Genomic DNA, 23,437 nt, shown 5'->3' on the forward strand with positions numbered 1-23,437 from the left:
GCCGCATTTACTGCTCACAGTGTACAAAGCCAGAACATCACAGCTTCTTATGCTGTGTGCTTACTGTTCTTGGACATTGCAGTTTAGCTCCCATTGAAATGAATGTGATCTGAGCTGCTGTACTTCTCCTATGGAAATATCATCATTATCCTAGTCCCCGCAAACTTTTTAATCCCTATACAAATGAAATCAGTCTGCAGACTCGTACCTAGTCCAACTCTGTTGAGAAGCGGATGCAATGATGATGTATTTACCAGGACTGTGGAGTCGGAGTCGTGGAGTCGGAGTCGGAGCCCATTTTGGTGGAGTCTGAGTCGTTATAAAATGGACCAACTCCGACTCCTAAAATATATAATAAATTGGGTACAGTAGTTCAATGCAGTTTGTGGGGAATATTTTTTCATAAGAATTTGGGAAAGTTATGAAATATTCTATACGTCTGTCCTATTCCTGATCTAAGGGTCTAGACTTTTAGCTGAGTTTAATCTGTGCTACAATAAATTTATCACTTAAGCATGAGTCATGTATGAGGGAGTCGGAGTCATGGAAATTGAGGAGTCGGAGGTTTGGCTTACCAACTCCACAGCCTTGGTATTTACAGTATGACCCAAGTTTGCATAACTATTTGATTTTATGGTAATTTAGACTGGTAGAACCACGTGGGATGGTCCAAGTGCTCAGGCATTGATATGCATGTTTTATAAAGTAGCTTTGTAAATACATTGCTTTACTTATATTGTACTGATCCAAGGCTTAAAACCTGTACAGAGCTGCATTCGCACTGATGGTCAGCGTATTATACAGCTTAGCTGAGCATCTATAATTATGTTTTTCAACTGCACAATGCCTGGCGTAAAGAACACACTTCTCAGAATGCAGATCAAGGAAGACAATAATGGGTTGGGAAGAAATCTTTAGGCCAACAAAGAATGTTGGTAAGTTTTAGCTCTGAAGCTTACTTTTGTAAAAGCAGCTGCAGGTCTAGTACCTCAACTTTGTATGGTGGCTTCTAAAAACTCTTATGGACTTTAATAGAGAGAACTGCGCACACCATTCAGTTGACTTTTATTGGGAAAGTGGCAAACATGAATAAACAGAGGTAACACTACACTATCAAGTGGTGCCCACACATGCCCACTATCACTCCATTCAAAATCTACAGGACCAATGGAAATAGCTGAGCCCTGTATATATATATATTTTTTTTTTTAAATAAGCGAGTAATTATTATGTATAATTATTAGCTAAAATAATATTTATTATTATTATATATAATTACTTTCTACGCTACTAACATAACCATATATAACTAGTATGAATATTTTGGAATTGGAGTCAATTTTCCCATTCAGAAGATTTAACCTCAAGGCATTTTCATTTCTGCACGATTCAGAATTTAGACGAGAAGCGCTGGATTATTCTGTCCACTTGAGCTGTAAAATAAATTGTAAAGGACTGCCCCTAATTCGAGCTCCATGGGAAACAATGGGATAAATCACAAATGACTTTAACCTGTGCTCCCTGTGTAATGCAATCTTAATAGCAGCGCTATGATTAATATGCCCTGCTAATTATTACTGTCAGCTTCCATAATAGCCCAGACAGCACAGCTCAGCTCGAACATCATCTCTTAGGAACAGAAGAGCATTTACATCGTCTCACAGCTGTGATTATGGCTCAGAAACTGTAGCTGTGCTTGATTTAAATGCCTTAGTGGGTTTGTTATTTTCCAGCAGTTCCCTAATGCCATAATAGTCACATGTGACATTTCCGATGCATATTATTCTGTGCCATAATGAGAAAACTAATATACCTTTGACCTTTTCCCTCTGTTAACGAGACAAAATCTTTGTATAAAGTGCATTCGAGGAGGCAAACTGAAACAAAAAGCTGTAATTTGCAGGCGACTCCACATTGTGTGAGCTTATTGGAGTTTTTGCAGTTGACGCAGAATGCAAATCACTAAGGAAAGATCTATTAAAGACAACCCCTCCGGTATCCCTCTGTTTCACCACAGTAAAATAACACTTATATTCACCTCCAGTGGCGGCAGTGTTCTAGCAGTGTTGGCACTGTCTCTCCCGGGGCTCACATGACATTGTTTTGTCAAGCAATCCCTGCAGCCAATCAGCAGCCTCTTCACTATCCCCTTCGTCGGACAAATCAAGACATCTGGAGGAAGTGAGCACTGCTGCTCTCTCACTTTCTCCGTATGTTAATTACATCCATAGGAGAGAAGAGTGAAGCTACCACTGATTGGCCACAGGGGTCACGTGACATAGCAATGTCACACGATCCTCAGGAGAACCAGTACGGTCACCGCTGTTACAGCGCCAGCATCAGAGGTGTGTATAGGGGTTGTTATTTTATTTGGGGAAAACATAGGGATTCAGAAGTTGTTGTCAGAGTAGTGGACAACCCCTTTAAACCCGCAAGGGATACTAGGAGATTTTAGGTTTGGATGGAGCAGACTTACAGATTATAATGCATGCTTTATTTTGGAATAGTACAGTACAATGTTACTAGGTTGGTGCAACACATGACTGCTGCAGACAATCATTGGCCACAGCGGTCACATGTTATATTTTGGATATCATTGCTGCAGCCCTGTCTACCAGTGTCGCTGGTGCAATGTGTCTACAACCGGTAAGTACTGATTGTTTTTCTATTTTCAATCATTACCTACCCATGGCCCATTTTTTTAAAGCACATAACCCCTTTAATTATATTTAAACTTATGTCTACATACTTGTACACAACCAAAACAATTCCAGTGATTGAATTTGATATGGATCTTCCTTGCTCTAAAATCTTTTGACGACATCAGTAAAGCCTTTCTTAAAGGGGTTCTCCATCCCAATGATATTTTTACCTACATGCTACAATATTTTAATATAATAGAAAAGCAAAACTCGCCTTACCAATCCCCTGATGCTCCAACTTCAATGATTCCCATGTATTCTGTCAGTGTCTGTTCTCCTGACTCCAGCAATGCAGTTTCAACCACAACTTGGGACTGCTGCAGCCAATCACTGGCCACATTGGTTACTTCAGTGACCTTGACATCTCACCAGTGATTGGCTGCAGTAGTTATGTGTTAACATGCCAATTTATTAATGTTACCTGGTTAACAGAGACCAGCAGAGGACCAGGAATGTATCATCACTAGAGCAACCGAGAATTGATGAAATATTACTTATTTTAATATTTTAGACCATAGTAAAAAAAATCGCTTTAGTATTATTTATCTCAGTGCTTGAAAGGTGTAGATAAAATCCCCTGGCTGTAATAAAGGATGTGTGCAGAGGTTACTTATTGCTTTTCTCAAGCTGCCATGATCATAGCAGCATCTATGTCCAAAACATAGAACTTGTCTTAATAACACTTGACACCCATAATAACCCTGTGCCAGCGGTATCCTGACAGCTAGAACAGCCGTCACTTCCCATTGATGTTCAGTCGCAGACATGCTCAAACCATGCCACATGGGTACACCATTCCAAACTGAGTGACTTAAAAGATGATCTCCACTTCTGAGATATTCTTAAAATATCTGAATTGGTCTGGTTAGTCAGTAGATCCAAAATCAAACATGCAGTGACTTAGTAAGAAAATATTTACTCATGGAGGGATCTGTACAGATGACTGCGGCAAAGCCCAAGCCCATAACAGACAAAAGACACCTTGTGACAAAAATAGCAAAATAATAGGCAGTTTATGTAATATGGAAATACTTGGCCTTTATAAATTAACATTTTTTAAAGGGAATCTTTCGCAAGGTTTTTGCTATCCCATCTGAGAGCAGCATAATGTAGGGGCAAAGATCCTGATTGCAGAGATGTCTTACTTATTGGGCTGCTTGCTGTAGTTTTGATAAAATCACAGTTTTATCTGCTGCAGATCTACCAATTCTGTGAATGCTGAGCCCTGTATAACCCCACCCACACCACTGATTGACATCTTACTGTATACACTGTACACAGGCAGAAACCAGCAAATCAGTGGAATGGGGGGGTTATAACTCATGAATATTGAGGATTACAGGCAGCAGGTTTACTAGTCCTCTAGTGATAATCTTTTGCTAATTAAAACTGTGATTTTATCAAAGCTACAGTAAGCAGCCCAGTAAGTGATATATAGCTGGAATCAGTGTTGCTGACTGTACATTATGCATCTTTCAGATTAGGTAGCAAAAACTTGGTGACAGATTCGCTTTAAATAATTAGTCACCTTACATCCGATTGTATCCAACTTATGTCCGCCGACCTCAATATAGATAGGAGCAAAGTAGAACCCAGGCACGACTGTTCAGACACCTACCCATGGAAAGCTATATAGATGAAATGCGTAGCTCAGAAAAGGGGGGCCACACACTTGTTTGTACAATGTATAAAAAACTACAGCAAAACCAAAGAAATGAGATGTAACATATGTTGGTATAAGTGCAATGTGTAGGAGCATGTTCACACTGTGGCCATTTAACAGACAAAACCCATAATAAAACGCAAAATGAGCATATTCCCTAAATAGTAATAGTACATGTAAATAACATAAGGTACGTAGTTAACACTATTTTAATCCAGATAGCCTAAAAGCCATCCCACCACGACAAGGTGTACCTAATTGGAGCGGTACTATCTCTAGTATTAAACTTCACGTAGTGTCAACTGACCTCAATATGGCAGCAGAGCAGGACCATTTTTGAGCTTGGTCATATATCAGCTGACCCTTTATCAGCTATTATATGACCACAGACCACATCAAAGTTCAGTGTACAGGGAAACAAAGAGAATGCAAAAGCAAAATAGTGCAGAATTTAAAAAAAAAAACAAATAGCAAAAATGATTTTTAGCCCCAAATCAAGTAAAAAAAAAAACTAATTGTCCCCAGAGGTGGACAACCCCTCTTATGTGAGAGCACTGCAGCATAGTATTGGGACAGGTCTGCTCTACTATTAGTGCAAATGATGCAAAAAAGTATTGTGTCATTTGGCTAATAGAGCCTAACAACTACAATAATTGACTCATTGTTATAAGTAGTAGAAATTTAATATTATTAAAATGATAATCGTCAAAAAGTTTTCACAAATTTCTATTCCCTTATGTACTATTTTTATATAAAAAAAGTCACTTTTTTATACCCAAAAATCATATTTGTGGAGGTAATAATTTGAGAATTTAAAGAATGCATATACTTTCATTTTATATATACAGCACTCAGGCAAACCTATTCATCTTCATGGGAACAGAATCTTGCCTGTTTATTTTAAGTCTGTTTTTTTTTCTATGACCATATATCCACATCCTATTGCTAAAACCTCATTTATAACAAGTTACAAAAAAACTATGTAGTCAGCATACAGTTTGAGGGGTTTTATGATCGTCTTCTTCAGGAGCGCACTTCTCTGCATGATGGCTTCCTTCTTGCCGTGGAGCAGTGTGCTCCTGAGGACTGACATTTCAGACCAGCTGCATGCAGGTGACTCGCCCCCTGGGCCGTGGGGCACTCGGGACCGGGCTTCAGGGCAATGCTGGGAGTAGTAGTGGCGACCCGGTCCCGTGGCTCAGGGTGGTCAGACCAGTGGCAGCCTTTTATATGTTTTAGGTAATGTCCGACTACGCCACCCGTGGATTGCGGTCAGGGAGGACCGCCGCTGCAAGGCTGACCGCTGAGGCTGGTGTTGGGGATGCAGCAGGGAATAGTACAAATCCCCACGGGAGGAGTGTAGCCTCAGGGCAGTGTAATAGGATGTTGGAGGTGATGGTGCAGGCGCCGCAGTAATCATACAGAGTCCAATAATGCAGTCCAGGGTCTTTTACTGCAGAACTTATCACAGACCCACCAGGAGTACAGGGTAGGAATGAACCTGGGTGTCTGAGGGCATTCAGGTGAGCTCCACTTGCCAAGGTGAGTGGGTAGGCCTACCGTTCTCTCTCTGCCCTTGCTGACTATCTCCCCCTTTAGTGGTATGATAGCCCACGTCCCTGAGCTTGCCGTGTACTACGCCTGTATGGCTTGCGACTCGGGCCTTAGGTACCTGTAGCTTCTCCGTGCTGTACCGGTCCCTCTGTGTGGTGGAGCCTCCAGGCTTCTTAGGCCAAGGGACCTGAAATCCCTTGCGGGTTGGTTATCTGCTGCAGGACCCCCAACCCTGACAGCCTCGGACCCCAGTGTCCGGTTGTGTAGTCTCTCTCTGCCAGGACCAGCTCTCGTCGCCTCTGTCCCTGACTTTATGTTCCTCCTTTGCCTCCTGGACTCCTCAGCTGCGGCTGACCTGTCCCTCTCTTCTGGGAACCCTTCTGGATGCTTCAGAAGTGGGTCCTGGTCTCTCTAACCCTGCCCTCAGTTCCAGCTTTTATAGGGGCAGCCTGCTCCCCCTACTGGCCTGGGACAGGAGGTGCTGCATGCAAATGGTCCATGACCAGAGAACCTCCCTCCTGCTCTCAGACACAGCCTTACAAGTTTGTGGCATCCAGGCCTGGGGTGACACATTCCCCCCTAGTAAAGCTTAGTACTCCGGGACTAAACAAGAAACACGATACAGGGTATAAATTATAGCATAAACACAACAGAGAAAGAAATAACAAACAACACCACATATTGAGTTCTTTAGGTCACAGTATGGCCTGTGACCTGGTGTCCATTTCACCCAATAAGGCGAAGTCTCAACCAGTGCGGGGACCTGTCCAAAGCAAACCCCAAACGTTGGCCCTGGGCGTGGCTGCAAGGCGAAGCAAACTACTTTGGACCACTCGGGACCACGCCAGACAGGTTTTTCTTCCGTGGCCGTCTTCGCAAGAGGCACCAAGTGCAACTATTTACAAGGTAGTTCCGGTTATCCAAAGTTCATAACCTGTCAGTCCATATATCTAGACAAACTGGAGAAAACACTATTAGTTACAGGTAACAAACATATTAAATATATACATGGTACATTTAGATCTTGTACCTATATCCTCCAGCGAGCTGGTGTTTGACCCCTAGTGCTCCTGGTTGACCTCCTTAACCCACTGTCTGGTGGTGGACCAACCTGGCTTTCCCCACTATCATTGAGGGTACAACTACTAGCTGGGTGTACAGGCAGGGCAGGCAGCTGTCTGCGGGTCCTTTGGCTTACCGCAGGCATGGCAGGCTCACTGTCAGCAGAGGGTTGACTCTCCTGGGCTGCTGGCGTGGGTTCTTCCGCCTCTGGGGCCGCTTGCTCTTCTTGTTCTTCCTGTCCTCCTGTAGGATCCTGCTGGGTAGGCTGAAGGAAGTGTAGGACGGGTACCACTATTGTGCCATTTATCTGAGTCCAGGTCTGGGGGAACTCTCCGAGAACTGTGCTGATCATCTCTTCCTTGTCCTCTGCGGGTTCAAGGTCATCTTGATCTTCACTTGGACTCTGTAGTTGCTCGGGGCACCTTTTTAGGTGGTCTCTGGAGACGGTGCTAGTGGTTTCTCCTCCATCCTTGGTAATCACACATACCTTCGGGTTGTCTGTCGTGGTCGGACTGCAGTACTGTGTACGGGTCCCTCTCCCACTGGTCATCCAGCTTGTGTAACCTTCTCTTCCGCTTCAGGACCTGCTCACCAGGTTCCAGGGGACCAGCAGGGGCGTGTTGGTTGAAGAGCCTCTCTTGCTTTTCTCTCGCTTGAGCCAGACTCCTCTCCACACTCTCCTGTACCTTCTTGTACTGTAGCCGCTGTTCCGTATCCCAGTCCGCATCTGGGGAGGTGTCCTCAGGTGTCAGGACTCCCATTTCCAGGTCGATCGGCAGCTTACCTGGTCATGCTCGCATCAGGTAAGCCGGGGTGCAATTTGTAGCATTCACCGGGATATGGTTGTACAAGTCAATCAGGTCTGGCAGCTTCTCCAGCCACAGGCTGCGTTCTTCCAGGGGTAACGTCTTGAGGAGATCAATGACGATATTGTTCATCTTCTCACACAGCCCGTTGGTTTGCGGGTGGTAAGGCGTTGTCCGAATCTTCCTACAGCCGTAGAGGTTGCAGAACTCCTGGAATACTTCAGCCTCAAACTCTGGACCTTGATCTGTCAAGACCTGTTCCGGATACCCATGTGGACGGCAGAAGTGTTGCTGGAAGGCTCTGGCCACTGTTTGGGCTGTCAGGTCTTTAACAGGAACCACTACCAGGAACCGGGAGTAATGGTCCACAATTGTCAGGGCATAGATGTAGCCGGACCGGCTTGGAGCCAATTTCACATGGTCCGGAGCTACCAGCTCAAGAGGCTGCCTGGTGATGATGGGCCTCAAGGGTGTCTGCTGGCTGGTACGGTCCTTCCTTCTGAGGTGACATGGGCCGCAGTCCCTGCTCCACTTCTTGATGGCCCTTCTCATGCCGACCCAGTAGAACCGCTCTCTCAGTAGGAACTCCAGTTTCTTCCACCCGAAGTGTCCCGCTCTGTCATGGTAGGCCTCCAGGACCATTGCTGCATCTCGCCTTGGGACCACTATCTGCCAGGTCAGCTCGTGCGTCCGGTGGTTGACAAGCCTTCTGCACAGCTTACCCTCATAGAGGAATAGCCTGCTTTTCTCCTTCCATATCTGCTTGGCTTCCTCTGGAGCATCCGGGCCAGGGCTAGCGTCTTCCTGGGATAACATGTCTTTCACCAAGCTTATTGCAGGGTCGCTATCTTGCGTTTCAGCCCAGCCGTGGTAGGGTAAGGGGTTGAACATGACGGTGGTTAAGTCCTTGTCTCTTACCCGGTGAGAATGCTGAGTGGCCCCATACCGGTTGAATGCAGGGAGCTCTATTTCCTCCAGCTCTTCCGAGTCGTCTTCTCCTTCAGGTAGGTAGGGCATTCTTGATAGGGCGTCTGCGTTGGCGTTGGTTCTGCCCGCCCGGTATTTGATTGTGAAGTAATAATTGGATAGCCGGGCCATCCACCGCTGTTCTAGGGCACCTAGTCTTGCATTGTCCAGATGTGTCAACGGGTTGTTGTCCGTGTACACGGTGAGCTTTGCGGAGGCCAGGTAATGCTTAAACCGTTCTGTGACGGCCTATACCACTGCCAAGAATTCTAGCTTGAAGGAGCTGTAGTTCTCCGGGTTTCTTTCAGTGGGCCTCCGCTTCCGGCTGGCATACGCGATCACCCTTTCTCTGCCCTGTTGGTTCTGTGACAGTACGGCTCCCAGCCCCACATTACTGGCATCTGTGTGGAGGATAAAAGGCTGGCCATAATCGGGGTAGGCCAGGATCTCATCCCCCGTGAGGGCCATCTTCAACTGGCTTAAGGACTCCTCTTCCTGCTTGTCCCACTTGAAGGGTGGCTTGTGACTTCTGGATTTAGATTGCCCTATCAGGAGGTCCTGCATAGGGGCTGCCATCTTAGTGAACCCGGGGATGAACCTTCGGTAGTAGCCTACCAACCCGAGGAATTGCCTCACTTCCTTGATGTTAGAGGGGCTTAGCCAGCTCTTGATAGCTGTAACTTTGTCGGGGTCGGGGGCTACTCCCTCTGCACTCACCACGTGTCCTAGGTATTGGACCTTCGGTTTTAACAGGTGGCACTTTGAAGGCTTCACTTTCAGGCCGTAGCCTGCCAGGGCTTCGAACACCTCGGCCAGGTGCTTTAGATGGTCCTCGTAAGTCTTGGAATAGACGATCACGTCGTCCAGGTAAAGGAGGACCGTCTCAAAGTTTCAGTGCCCTAGACAGCATTCCATCAGCCTCTGGAATGTCCCTGGTGCGTTGCAGAGCCCGAAGGGCATACAGTTGTACTCACTCAGTCCCATCGGGGTGGTGAAGGCGGTCTTCTCCTTGTCAGCCTCTGCCACAGGAACCTGCCAGTACCCGCTAGTAAGGTCCAAAGTAGAGAAGAAATTAGCTGATTTTAGAGCTGCTAAAGACTCCTCTATCCTAGGCAATGGGTACTCATCTTTATGGGTGATACAATTGATTTGTCTATAGTCCACGCACATTCTAATGGTACCGTCTTTCTTTTTTCCCAAAACTAAGGGAGCTGCCCAGGGGCTACAGCTATCTCTAATGACCCCAGCTTCTTTCATTTCTCTCAGCATACCCTTGGTGTTCTGATAATGTGCAGGGGGTACCGGCCTGTGTCTCTCTTTTATTGGTGGGTGGCTCCCCGTGGGGATATGGTGTTCTATCCCTTTTACTCTGCCGAAGTCAAGCGGGTGCTTACTAAAAATTCTCTCGTACTCCTGAACCACCCGGTAGACTCCTTGTTTTTGGTGCAGGGGAGTGGAGTCAGCACCCACATGGAGTTTCTGGCACCAGTCCTCCTTTTGTTTCTAGGAGCCATTACCCTCCGCCTGTGGAGATGGAGGCAACGGTTCCACGGCCCTGATAGCTTTGTGCTCAACAGCAAACAGTTTGGCAAGTGTAGCGTACCTGGGTAGGTGTACCTCCCTCTCCCCAATGTTGAGAATGCGAACAGGCACCCTCCCATGACGGACATCAACCACCCCCCGGGCTGTCAAAATGGTGGGCCTGCTGTCTGAGTACACGGGTTCTACCATGGCTTGGTAGTCTCAGCCTCTCAACCCGATTGCAGTCCTACACCAGATCATCATTTCACTTTTGGGAGGCATGGAAATGGGGAATGGGTCACTCATTCTTACGCTACAGATCTCACCACCAGACAGTTCTACCTGCTGCCGTCTCATCAGGGCTCTTATCTCTCTCTGGAGGACCCTCTGTTGGCTGGAGCTCGCATTCATCGCCACCTGCTGTAAAATCACAATTACTTCTGAAAGACAGTTTTCAATTACATTAGTACCCACAGTTATTTTAGAGTGACTTTCACGGTCAATGTCCACAATGATCACTCCCTGTGTCGGCAGTTCCACCTTACCAGTCTTGATGGTCATCTCTCTGAACCCCACCTGCGGCACGGGTTGGCCATTGCTGGCAATGATGCTTAAATCATCGTCTGGGTAGCGGGTTATGTCAGCGTCACTCCAGTACCGCTTGAAAAGTACGTAGGGGATGGTAGTCACTTGAGACCCGGTGTCCAGCAGTGCACTCATGGGGATACCGTCCAGCACTACGGGTAAGACCTTGCGTTCCCCCACGTACTTATCACGCCAATTAGACGGGCCTGATGACCTTATGCCTGGGGGTTGGCCCTCTGCCCCAGGTCGGACCCATTTAAAGTACATTACCTTGCTATGTGTCCTGGCTGACTGCAACGGCGGCAAATCGGCTGTCCATCCTCAGTGTAGCGGTCGGCGGGCCTCCCTCTGAATGGCGGGATCCTCATCTGTCGACGCCACGGGACATCCTCCGGACTGGAAGCCAGCTTGATTGGTCTTGACGGTTCCACCTGCAACGACTGTACGGTCCTGGTTAATGCAGCCACACTCTTTGTTAGCTCCTGGACCTGATGGTGCAGGTCTGCAGGCTGGGATGGATTTAGGGCCTGTGCATCAGCCCCAACAAGGTCTGCGGGGTAGGGCGCTGCCCTCTGGTGGTAAGTGATGGCAGGGCGCCGGGAAGCTAAAGCGCCACCTGCTGCGGGTTCTCTGAGCTCCCGGATGGCCCGATCCTTGAGCTGCGCAAAAGTCAAATCGGGGTCCTGGCTTGCCATGAGGCGCAGCTGGGTTCTGTGGGCGCTGGACAGCAGACCTTCTATGAACTGGTCAGTCAACAGTTTATCAGAGTCCTGCACGCTACCAGGGTCAGCTTGTTTGATAGCTCTCAGGGCTTCTTGCAGGTTCAAGGCATAGTCTCTGATACTATCCTGGGCCCGCTGCTTACAGCCATAGAACCGCATTTTGATTTCTGCTGAGGTACGGGTATCAAAGGTACTCCGCAGCCAGGTCAGAATGTCCTTTACTGTCCTTTTCTCCTCATCTGACCATGATTTCACTTCCCGCTGGGCTGCATCGGTGAGCTGCCCCGTCAGAATGCTCACTTTCTGTTCTTCTGTCAGGGGATAAACTTTGAATAAACTGTGCAGTCTTTCCCTAACGTCAGTTAAGGTATGGGGGTCCCCTGAGTATTGGGGTAGCCAGGCTGCTCCGGGGGTGTAGGGCATAGAGAACGGCATCACAGCCGCTGCAGCCACGCCGGTTGTAGAGGGCCCCTCCTCGTCCGTCATCTTCCTCCCCCCTAGTTAAGCGTGGCCTACCTTCTGACGATCCTCTTCTGTAGGCCGCGGCTCCGCTGGTGCTGCTCCGTGTGAGGACCTTGCGTCGCGTCCTGGTGACGTCAGCGTCGCTCTCTCTCCCTTCCAGGACCTTGCGCAGCGTCGGTGCGTGGGGCGGGGCTTCAAGTCTCGCGCGCTTTGGACATCCACGCCCCTCTTGTTCCCGCGCGGCGTCCTGAAGATGGCGTCCGATGGCGGGAAAACGGCTGAAGATGGCGGGAAACTGCTGAAGATGGCGGGAGACGGCTGAAAACGGTGGGAAACGGCTCCGGATGGCGGGAAACTTCTTTTTAAGGTACGTGTACAGTCTTTTTCAGGCACGCAATACCCGTTGGTGGCGGGTTGGTCACAATCCTGCTGACTACGCCAAAGCTGACTCGCCCCCCGGGGGCCGTGGGGCACTCGGGAGCGGGCTTCAGGGCAATGCTGGGAGTAGTAGTGGCGACCCGGTCCCTTGGCTCAGGGTGGTCAGACCAGTGGCAGCCTTTTATATGTTTTAGGTAATGTCCGACTACGCCACCCGTGGATTGCGGTCAGGGAGGACCGCCGCTGCAAGGCAGACCGCTGAGGCTGGTGTTGGGGATGCAGCAGGGAATAGTACAACTCCCCACGGGAGGAGTGTAGCCTCAGGGCAGTGTAATAGGATGTTGGAGGTGATGGTGCAGGCGCCGCAGTAACCACACAGAGTCCAATAATGCAGTCCAGGGTCTTTTACTGCAGAACTTATCACAGACCCACCAGGAGTACAGGGTAAGAATGAACCTGGGTGTCTGAGGGCATTCGGGTGAGCTCCACTGGCCAGGGTGAGTGGGTAGACCTACCGTTCTCTCTCTGCCCTTGCTGACTATCTCCCCCTTTAGTGGTATGATAGCCCACGTCCCTGAGCTTGCCGTGTACTACGCCTGTATGGCTTGCGACTCGGGCCTTAGGTACCTGTAGCTTCTCCGTGCTGTACCGGTCCCTCTGTGTGGTGGAGCCTCCAGGCTTCTTAGGCCAAGGGACCTGAAATCCCTTGCGGGTTGGTTATCTGCTGCAGGACCTGCAACCCTGACAGCCTCGGACCCCAGTGTCCGGTTGTGTAGTCTCTCTCTGCCAGGACCGGCTCTCGTCGCCTCTGTCCCTGGCTTACTGTTCCTCCTTTGCCTCCTGGACTCCTCAGCTGCAGCTGACCTGTCCCTCTCTTCTGGGAATCCTTCTGGATGCTTCAGAAGTGGGTCCTGGTCTCTCTAACCCTGCCCTCAGTACCAGTTTTTATAGGGGCAGCCTGTTCCCCCTACTGGCCTGGGACAGGAGGTGCTGCATGCAAATGGTCCATGACCAGAGAACCTCCCTCCTGCTCTCAGAAACAGCCTTACAAGTTTGTGGCATCCAGGTCTGGGGTGACACACAGGCAACATTATTTATTTTTTCATGACACATATCCATATCTAAAACTTCAGTTGTAACAAAAAAAATGATGTAGTCAACACCAGATTATTAATATTTATTATTATAGCGCCATTTATTCCATGGCGCTTTACATGTGATAGGGATATACATAGCAAAAACATTTACATAATCTTAACAAAACGAGTCAGCGACTGGTACAGGAGGAGAGAGGACCCTGCCCACGAGGGCTCACAGTCTACAAGGGATGGGTGAGGATACAGTAGGTGGGGGTAGAGGAGGTCATGCAGTAATGTGGTGGGGCGGTGGTTACTGCAGGTTGTAGGCTTGTCGGAAGAGGTAGGTCTTCAGGTTTCTTTTGAAGTCTTCAACGGTAGGCGCGAGTGTGATGTGTTTGGGTACAGAGTTCCAGAGTAGGGGGGATGCGCGGGAGAAGTCTTGTATGCGATTGTGGGAAGAGGAGATAAGAGGGGAGTAGAGAAGGAGATCTTGTGAGGATCGGAGGTTGCGTGCAGGTAAGTACCGGGAGACTAGATCACAGGTGTATGGAGGAGACAGGTTGTGGATGGCTTTGTATGCCATTGTTAGGGTTTTGAACTTGAGTCTCTGGGCAATGGGGAGCCAGTGAAGGGATTGACAGAGGGGAGAAGCCGAGGAATAGCGGCGGGACAGGTGGATTAGTAGAGCAGCAGAGTTTAGGATAGATTTGAGGGGCGCAAGAGTGTTGGAAGGGAGGCCACAGAGTAGGAGGTTGCAGTAGTCAAGGCGGGAGATGATGAGGGCATGCACTAGTGTTTTTGCAGAGTCTTTCCTCAGTTTTTCTTTTTTAATAAATTTGCAAAAATTTCTATATTTCTGGGTTTTTTTCAGTCAAGATGAGGTGCAGAGTGTACTTTAATGAGAAAAAAATGAACTTTTTAGAATTTACCAAATGGCTGCAATGAAACAAAGAGTGAAAAATGTAAAGGGGTCTTAATACTTTCCGTACCCACTGTACAATCCCTCAAATTGCGACAATCAGGATGATGAGGGTTGCATTAACGTTAGCACAGTTTAATGAGAAATCAGTTGGCATTAGCAGAGAAGTAATGTAGTTTATGTCCAGTGTTGAAATATTAATGCAGTAACGATCCTGTTCAGTATTAAATCAACCACAGTAAGCTACAATCAATACAGATAAATAAATACAATTTGTGTGCCAGAAAGTAAAATATGACATCGGTATATCTTTAACTTGCTGAGTAAAAAGGCAGCCAAGCAATGGTTTATTGGAATGAACTTGTCATTAATTTGCTTAGAGAATAAATTCTTCCTCATTTGGAAATTAATAAAGGACACTTTTTAATTTTTGATTTTTTGAAAAAAAAAACTTTTAAAGAGATATTCTCATCTTAGCCTCTCATGGTTTAGGTGGTAATGCCACCATTCACACTTCGACCATTGTAGGTGGAGCTGAGGGCGGCTGAGCTATGCTGTTTTCATAACTGCCATAGAACTAATTGGGAGTTGCGTAGTCGGAGCCTCAATAGAGGTATTCCCGTCTCAGATTTGAGATTCTGAAATTGGAATAACACTTTAATATTAATCTTAAAGTAAATTTCTTCTGGAGTTAAGCAAAAAGTTTTGCAGAACCCTGGTCCAGCATTCACGTCTGTAGTCCATGTCTGCCAAACCAGAGCACTGCATCTCTTCTGATTAGTTGGCCCGCCTCGACATCTTCGTTGCTGCTTGATGCATGTATGATGCTTACTATTAACTAATCAGCAGAGGCGCCAGGAAGAGATTAGGAGGAGGAGGTTCACAGGGCTCTGGTTCAGCACCCACGGACTACTGACATAGCCACTGGACCAGTGTCCTGCAACTGTTTTTGCTCAACTCTAATTTCTACTCCTAATACCTTTATTCCATATAGTATAGTTCCAACATTATTTGCTCTTTCATTTTATAATATATCTTCTAAAGTTCATTTGACATCATGTCTGAACTATTCATTAGACATGAACAGTGTGTCAGGACTATTATTTGATAGTCCAGCTTAATACTTAGCATATGTTTCCTATACAGCAAATAGAAAAAAGGTATGCCAACTCACAGTAACTTGGCGGAGCCCAAGGACACTCTTTTGGCCTCCATCTGGTGAATAGGGGGCTTCTAGATACTTTTGGTGTATATGCCGGGAGAGCTCACATAATGTATCCATAAAAGCCGACAACATTTTCCAGTGCCCGAGAAAAAGATTGATACATTCATGATTTTTTTTTTTAGGCTGGTGGCACTTATTGTATTTAATCATTTTACAGCTGAATATAAGAATGAGTTATTTTCATTATGTTGTTATTGACAGCTATTATTTATAATCTTTATCGTTAATTGTATCTTTTTGCAATGTCCGTAAAAAATGTTGTTTTCCATATTTTTTGGGATTTGTTATACAGAAAAAGAAAAAAAAAGAATCAGGTTATCAAATTGTGGTATATTCAGAGTATGTGACAGGGCTCCAGTGCTCCTAAATAGATATACAGATAAAGGTTTTTATCATCTTTTCTCTTCAGGAGCGCACTGCTCCCCTGCTTCATGGCTTCCTTCTTCCTGGGGAGCAGTGCGCTCCTGAGGATTGACGGTTCAGACGAGATTCATGTGCTGGTTAGAACTGTGTGCTCTCTCATGCTGCAAAGTAAAGGCAACTTTGCCTCTGCAGGATGAAAGAAAAGTTAGGCCACTGAACCTGGCCATCTTCAGAGCAGCGATTGCAAACGCTAAAGCATAGAGCATTGAAGCGTGCGCTTCTTGTCTAGAAAAACGGCCCCCATCTGATACACTGCAGAGGTGGCTGATAACTTAGGAAATGGGCGGCACAGAATTAAAAATCCTTTGATTCTTGAGAACAAAGCAGATTTTAAAAGATACATTTCAAGCTTGCTTGTTTTTACAAGCACTTTGCAATTTTACACGTTTATCAAGATGAGACACCATCATCGTAAGGTTTTTATATGACAATATGATCATAGGAAACATTTGATATTTCACACATGTATATAATACACAACCACTCATGTCTCTGCCTGGGAGAATAGATGTAGTTTTAAGTTGATTGACAAGCTAACTGCTAACAGGTAAAGAACTTTGAAGACGATTCCTTGGCCCAGATTGGTAATAACTAAATAACTAATCACTGGATCTCTTGTCTTTAAATATAATTATAAAATTATTTTTCAAAACTTTAAAATGTTGATTATGTTGATTAGATGAGTAGTTTTAAAGTGTTCAAATTTAAAACTGTGTCTGAAAATGACTTAGTGCACCTTTGAATGAAGTAGTCCAGTGAAAACGAGTTATCACCTATCCGCATTATCGGCAAAACTGGGATTTTTTTATTTTATCTCCATTACAAAATGAAGTGGCAAGTTGGAAGCCTCACCATCTATTCATTCCCTATGAGGCTGTCGGAAAAAGCCGAGTGCAGCCCATGGCATCCCAATAGAAAATCAATGGAGTGGCTTTTGAACATGTCCATTTTGCTCCATTCTTAAGGAGATAAAAGTTCCCCGTTTTGCTGATCAGTGCGGATCCCAGCAGTCGGACATCAAACTATCTTGTGGATAGGTGATAACTTGTTTTTAATGGACTACCCCATTTAAGTTGATTTCACTGACAAAGAAAACTATTTGATTAATCCAAAATTTGCTTGCTTATCAGGTGTGGTAGAAGCATGTCTCCTGCATCTCCTGAAGAGAAGGGCGGCTGGATTCTTGCGAAGTGATAAAGTGGCAGCTTTATTCATGAAGGTTGCCAAGACGTGTGCCACTGCTGCCGATATATGCAAGAAAGTGCAAGACTTACAGCAGCAGGTGGAAGGAAGGTGAGAAAAATCTGCGTTATTAAATATAACACAAGTAGAAGCAGACAACTCTTCTTTACTAAGTAAATTAAACTGTTGATTTTTTTGGATGCATCCCTCAAATCCTGGAACAGCACTCCCCTGAGGTTTGTTTTATGAAACCCTCCCCCTAATAGATGAAGAATGACATCAACTGAATATTTAGCATGCAGGATGGCAAAATAGGCAAATAAAAAATTGGGTATGAGTTTACATGACCATCAGATAAGCTTGAACGAGATATAATTTGATGGCCATAGCAAAAAAATTTAAGTAGAGGTAAAATACATTTATCAAGTTTTACATAACTTATAAGTAAGGGAAAGCTCAGAAGATGCATTGTACTGTATCTATAGAACACATCTATGAAGTCCTGGGATAGCTGATGCCAGAGGATTCGGGACGGGGCAATAGTCTCCATTATTTATTTCTATTGCACCAACATGTTCTACAAGGCAGCGCTTAGGAGACTTTGTCATCACTTACTGTTGCAACCAAGATTCCCTATTACTGTGAAAAGAAACCTCTAAAAACATGGGGATAACATACAAACTCTACACAGGTTTGGTCCTTGGTTAGATTTGAACCAAGCACTGCCAAGTAACAGTGCTAACCACAGAGCCACTGTGCTGCTTCTATTAAATATATATATACAAATGTAGCAGCCACCGACAGCACGGCTATTTGCGTAGTTTGGTCGTTCTCATTCACATTGACCAATGTAGAGTAAGCTCAATGTAGTGTGCAGTTGGCATATATTTATATATCCTGGCTTCGCTTTCTAGGACCTTTCATGGACTTCGTCCATGAATATTTCCAAGCATTTCAAAATGAAATCTGTTTTGTAAGTGCAGTGGTGTTATTTCCCTGGGTACAGTCATAAGTGCTTTGGCAAAACTGCTATTTCCAACTTTATGACACCAATGAATAAATGACTGTGACACCAACACAGGATTTCAGCCAGCTTTAATAAGAGTGGCTCGCGAGCTGTGACCGTGCTCCACGCTGTCTAGTTCTTTTCCCTCTTGTGTTCCGGAAAAAAATTGCTGCGCATTTCAAGTTAGCAGTATGTTAGTTCCGCTAATTAGTCACTGAGATCTAGCATGGTCTATTGTTACTGTAGGAAGACTATCGGTCTAGGTTGTTGATGTTTATCTGAAATATGGTATCTGTATGTTAAATTGTTTTTTTTTTTATACATATTTTATATTATATAAAACTGATTTTATTATAATTCTTTTTTCAATTACTTATTACAGACGTGTTTATCATGCAGGATTGTCATAGTTAATAGTTGATTACAGTGTTTATAAAAAGTAGATGTTGGGGTTACTGTTTTTCTTTATGGAAACCACCAGCTTGCCTACACAATGCTCTCTGGGAAAAGGGTATACAAGTTACCTCTCCTCCCAAAACAACAAAGCTGCCTGTCTAATACCACCTTTTGTAAATATTTACACTATAAGTTAATGTCCCACTTGAAGTATGGCTAACAATGTTTAGCCAAATTAGGTTATGTGCACACGATCCAGAGCCACCGCAGCGGCCAGATGTTACAGCATAGTGGATGGGATTTATAGAAATCCCATGTCCACTGTGCATCTATGTGCACCTGCGGCTCACCCGCGGAAACTCACATGCGGCGCACATAATGCATCTAGTAGTAAAATAGGAGGCAGGTCAGTGAACGATCAGTGAGCTGTTATAAGAGCATACAGATGAATACGTAAGCTGAGCACCAGATAGAGCGCCCCCCACAGGCCACCCCGGAGCACGAGCATATCATTATCTCCAAACTGAAAGTAAAGATTACACAAGAACCACAGGACGGATTTCATCAATCAAGGTATCATTTTAATCAATGTAATGTCGCCCACCTGATAGTGTATGTAGTTTACGGAGCACAATCCTGCTGACAGGTGTACTTTAAGTCTAACCCTCTCTAACCATCACTTCTCTCCCTCAGTAGTATTCCTACATCACACATATCTTCCCAGCCTGAGGACAGGGCACCCTAAGGGGAACTGCTGGGTGTTATGTGTCTGGTAGACACTGCAGTAAATGTACGGATACTTTCCGTAGGCTGTGGAGAAAAGTATGATACATGAGTACTACATTGTGGCAGTAGGGATAAAGTTTGTAGCTGCACAGCTTCTCTGTGATGTGAGCATCATGGAGGGAAGCTATGACTGTCACAGAAAGCTGTGAATTAGCAGCAGGCATAAATCACAGGATAGTCAGGCAGGCAAAGCACAAAGGACAAAAGGATTCAAGACATCAAGCTTGGTCGGGGGCATAGTTTGTATTACAAGCATGACAAGTTATACCCCCAAGGAGATGTTATCAGGGTTCTTGTATTGTCTAAAAAGCCTGCAGCAGAACACGCCCTCTGATCTATGATGCAGAATCCCAGACGGGAAGGCTAGTGCTTAGCAGCTGAAACTCACAGTGAATAGTTCTGAATGGCAGATATTGTGACAAATAAAAACTGCACTATGGATATCAGTCTTTATAGTTTATGAAGTTATGTTGATATTAGTACTAGTGATGAGCGAGTAAGTTCTGTTAACCGTGACGGCGAGCATGCTCGGGTGCTCCCCAAGTATCTTCAGTGTGCTCAGCCATTATGTTTTAGTCACTTTGTGCACATGATTTGCGACTGTTTGACATTCCTCACATGTATTAAAGCTGTCAAGCAGTCGCAAATCATGAGCACGGAGTGACTGAACCATAACACCCGAGCACGCTAAAGATACTCGGAAAACACCCGAGCATGCTCGTAAATCTCGAATAACAAGCATGCTCGCTCATCACTAATTAGTACATTTTTTTATTTTTTTTTTTTAACATGGTACCAAAGACTGTAATACAAAGAGTAAATGCAATCAGACAAGTGATCGTGTATGAAGAAACATATTGTTACAGCCTGGGAAAACATATTATGGAACAGATAGAACTCTCTTGCTGAATAAGACATCTGAATTGATAAACAGAGACCCAAGCAGCAAGCAAAATGCCGGAGGGGTATTGGTATTATCTTTATCTCAACACGCTGTGATGAGGGAAAGGAAAGACAAATAAAACACACACTGCAAAAAAAAAACACAACCAAAAAAATTTAACTACTGCAATGCTCTGATGTCAAGAATTAGAAAGTTATCTACCCAAGGACCCCAAGCATCTGAAATGTAGCTGGACATCCTCTATTGTGAAATATAACTCCAGTATTATATAGTAATATTAACCAGCGTTTTTTGTCTACTAACTGTGGGAGGTCTGTAGCCATCCAGTGGCGAGCAATTGTTTTCCTGGCTAAGAATAAGATTTCCATGAGAATGATTTGGGTATGATGATGCCATTGTTCTCCGTCTAACAACCCATACAATGCCAGCTTGGGTTCACACAATATAGTAGTCAACAATAAGGAGTAGAGTAACCCAAAGACATTAAAGAGGTTGTCCACTACTTTTACATTGATGGTCTATCCCTAGTATAGGTCATCAATGTCCGACACCCGGCAACCCTGCCGATCAGCTGTCATCGGTGTCAGTGGCCGCCGGCCGGAAGTTCTTACTTGCGGAGCTGGCCATCTACTTGTAGTGGCCAGTGCAGGGTACTATACATCTGGTCCCTATTGATTTGAATAGGAGGCAAATGTATAATACACTGTGGCAGCCACTACAAGTAGCCGGCCAGCTCTGCAAGTACTTCCTGCCGGTGGCTGCCGCCGCCACCGATAACAGCTGATTGGTGGGGATGCCAGGTGTCGGATCCCGGCTGATCAAACATTGATGACCTATCCTATCTCTTTAAGCCAAAGTGAGATTAAAGGGTCCTTATCAACTGCCAAAAGTCATCATTCAGAGAATGAAAATTATGGCACTCTGGAGAGGGGTCCTGCCCATCTTGTGAAGGCGAACTGAGGTCATATAGATTTGATAGATAATATACAGTTGAGTCAGGCTGGGGAGGCCACAAGATTCCAACAGATCAGAACCTGCCAGTCCTCTGCAGACAAGGAAGGAATTAAGCGTTTCCACATCGCTTTCACTGGCATCAGGGAGGAACCAATCTTTTTTGACAGAAGATGTGTTTAAATTGCCCCTTTAAGGCCCTGGGATCTAAGAATACCAATAAGGGGTATGTGGAAATAGAAGTAGTAGATGTAGTAAACTGCACATTCAAGAGATGTCTCAGCTGAAGATATCTGATCATGTACGAATAAGGAATACCAAAGGTCCCCTGCAATTTTGCAAAAGAACATCATTATCGTACATATCACCTAAACACTTAACTCTCGGGTAATCCACAAGTGAGGATCTGGAACTGTGAATAGAGAGCAAAGGGTTGGATTGTGCCAATAGGAATACATTTTTATCTCTCTGGAGTGCCCCTTTAACAGCATGGATTATACTGTGTAAACCCGCTAATACAGTGTTTTATAAACTCCGGTCAAGGTAAAATATTCAGATAACAATTGCAAGGACAGGTTGTTTCCATCTCGCCATATAATCATGCAGTTTATTCTGAGTTGTTACAGGTCCCTTGTGTCACAGCTGTTCAGTGATTTTCACAAATCTTTCATCCATTCCTTGACTTTTTCAATTATCTTTTATGCAGTACTGTCAGATAGAGTTTTGTGCTTTTATGTTTTTGTTTTCATGGAAACAGATTTTAAGCTCTTGGGACTTTGAATATAAATGTATTTCTAATGTTTTTACACAATAATATGCTGATATTATTGTGTGCTTTCCAATGTCTGAAGATTACAAATTCTATATGTTGTATTCTCTGCCTGTAAATTTAAGAGGTTCTGGGCTGAAAAGAATTGCAACAGTCCCGCTGGCCTCCATTAACCTTATTCTTTTGACAGCATCTTAAGGATGGCCCGGCATCAGACTTTTACACTAATAATTGCACTTGTAAAGGAGAGTAGATGGAGGAATAAATATGAGAATTGCTAATATTAAAGATTTTATGCCAAGTTTGGTTATGCTCTGTTCGATAACTTCTGTTATCATCGTTTGTTCTTGTTCCCCACACTGAACAAATAACCATGTCAAACAGGCCATACAAGGACCATACTACTATAGTGCCCAAATAGGGCCAAAGTAATTATTTTTCCCCAACAAACAATGTTTTACAATGTCATCATCAATGCCATACCCTGAAATTATAATATACTGTACAGTGCCAAAGTAGTAGTTCAACACAATACCTCATACTACAATTACTATCATATGGTGCTCACATAATACCAACATAGTGACCAAATAACAGATTTAGAATCATACAATAGAGTGCCTAAATAACCCTGCTATAAAAATAAAATTATGATTTGTTTTGATTGATTGGTATTCACAGGAGTAATATAGAACCTACAAAGACGACCAAAGCCACAGAGATTCTGTAAGAACGCAAAATTATATTTGGTGTGGTTGTCAAAGACAGTTACACATCCTACAAAAAAACAGCCACATCCACTGCTATGATACATCCAAATTAATTTTATTATGCATATTTAATAAAAACAATTAAAAAGTGGAAACAAGATCATCTAAAAGGATAAGTGGTCCTTAAGTGGTTCATATATACAATTTTATGTCTTGGTATGCACAGAACAATCATATAAGGAATTTCACATGTTCATTATTTCATTTAAATCCCATTTTAAATAAGGTGCAGAGTGCAAGGTAAATAAAAAAAATTATACTGAAAATAGCAAGTGCATTAATACAAATAATAGTCAATACATACAGAAGGTATGATGTAGCTCTATTAAGTATAAAGAGCCATTAGGCCTTAAGTGCTTACCGTAATTCTATCATTTTATCCTGAGACATTGTGTGATTATCGTAATCCTAATAAAGTATACTATTTTAGATGATATTGAGGATAAGGTGATTTTTAACAGACCATAACCCTGCTGCTGTCTACACCCGATGTACGTTTCGCCTCTGCTTCCTCAAGGGGCGGATTATAGAAGTCAGGTTCAAGGCCAATCAGTGCACCCCTTCAGTAGGGTTTGTCAATGCGTCACATAATGTAATTCTTCTTAG

The 23,437-nt window shown here is 44.6% G+C and overlaps 1 protein-coding gene across 3 annotated transcripts in view; it reads left to right on the top strand.

Moving 5' to 3' along the window:
• SGSM2 (small G protein signaling modulator 2) overlaps positions 1–23,437 on the top strand; it is a 484,755-nt gene that overhangs the window by 287,721 nt on the left and 173,597 nt on the right. For all 3 annotated transcript variants that reach the window (XM_073667783.1, XM_073667784.1, XM_073667785.1), the window contains exon 3: positions 17,198–17,360. In XM_073667783.1, coding sequence (XP_073523884.1) covers positions 17,198–17,360 — 163 coding nt within the window. The remainder of the gene's footprint in view (positions 1–17,197; positions 17,361–23,437) is intronic.

The sequence above is a fragment of the Phyllobates terribilis genome, unplaced genomic scaffold, assembly GCF_046119375.1.
Source record: "Phyllobates terribilis strain yellow unplaced genomic scaffold, ASM4611937v1 Scaffold_2__4_contigs__length_985480577, whole genome shotgun sequence".
Lineage (NCBI taxonomy): Eukaryota > Metazoa > Chordata > Amphibia > Anura > Dendrobatidae > Phyllobates > Phyllobates terribilis.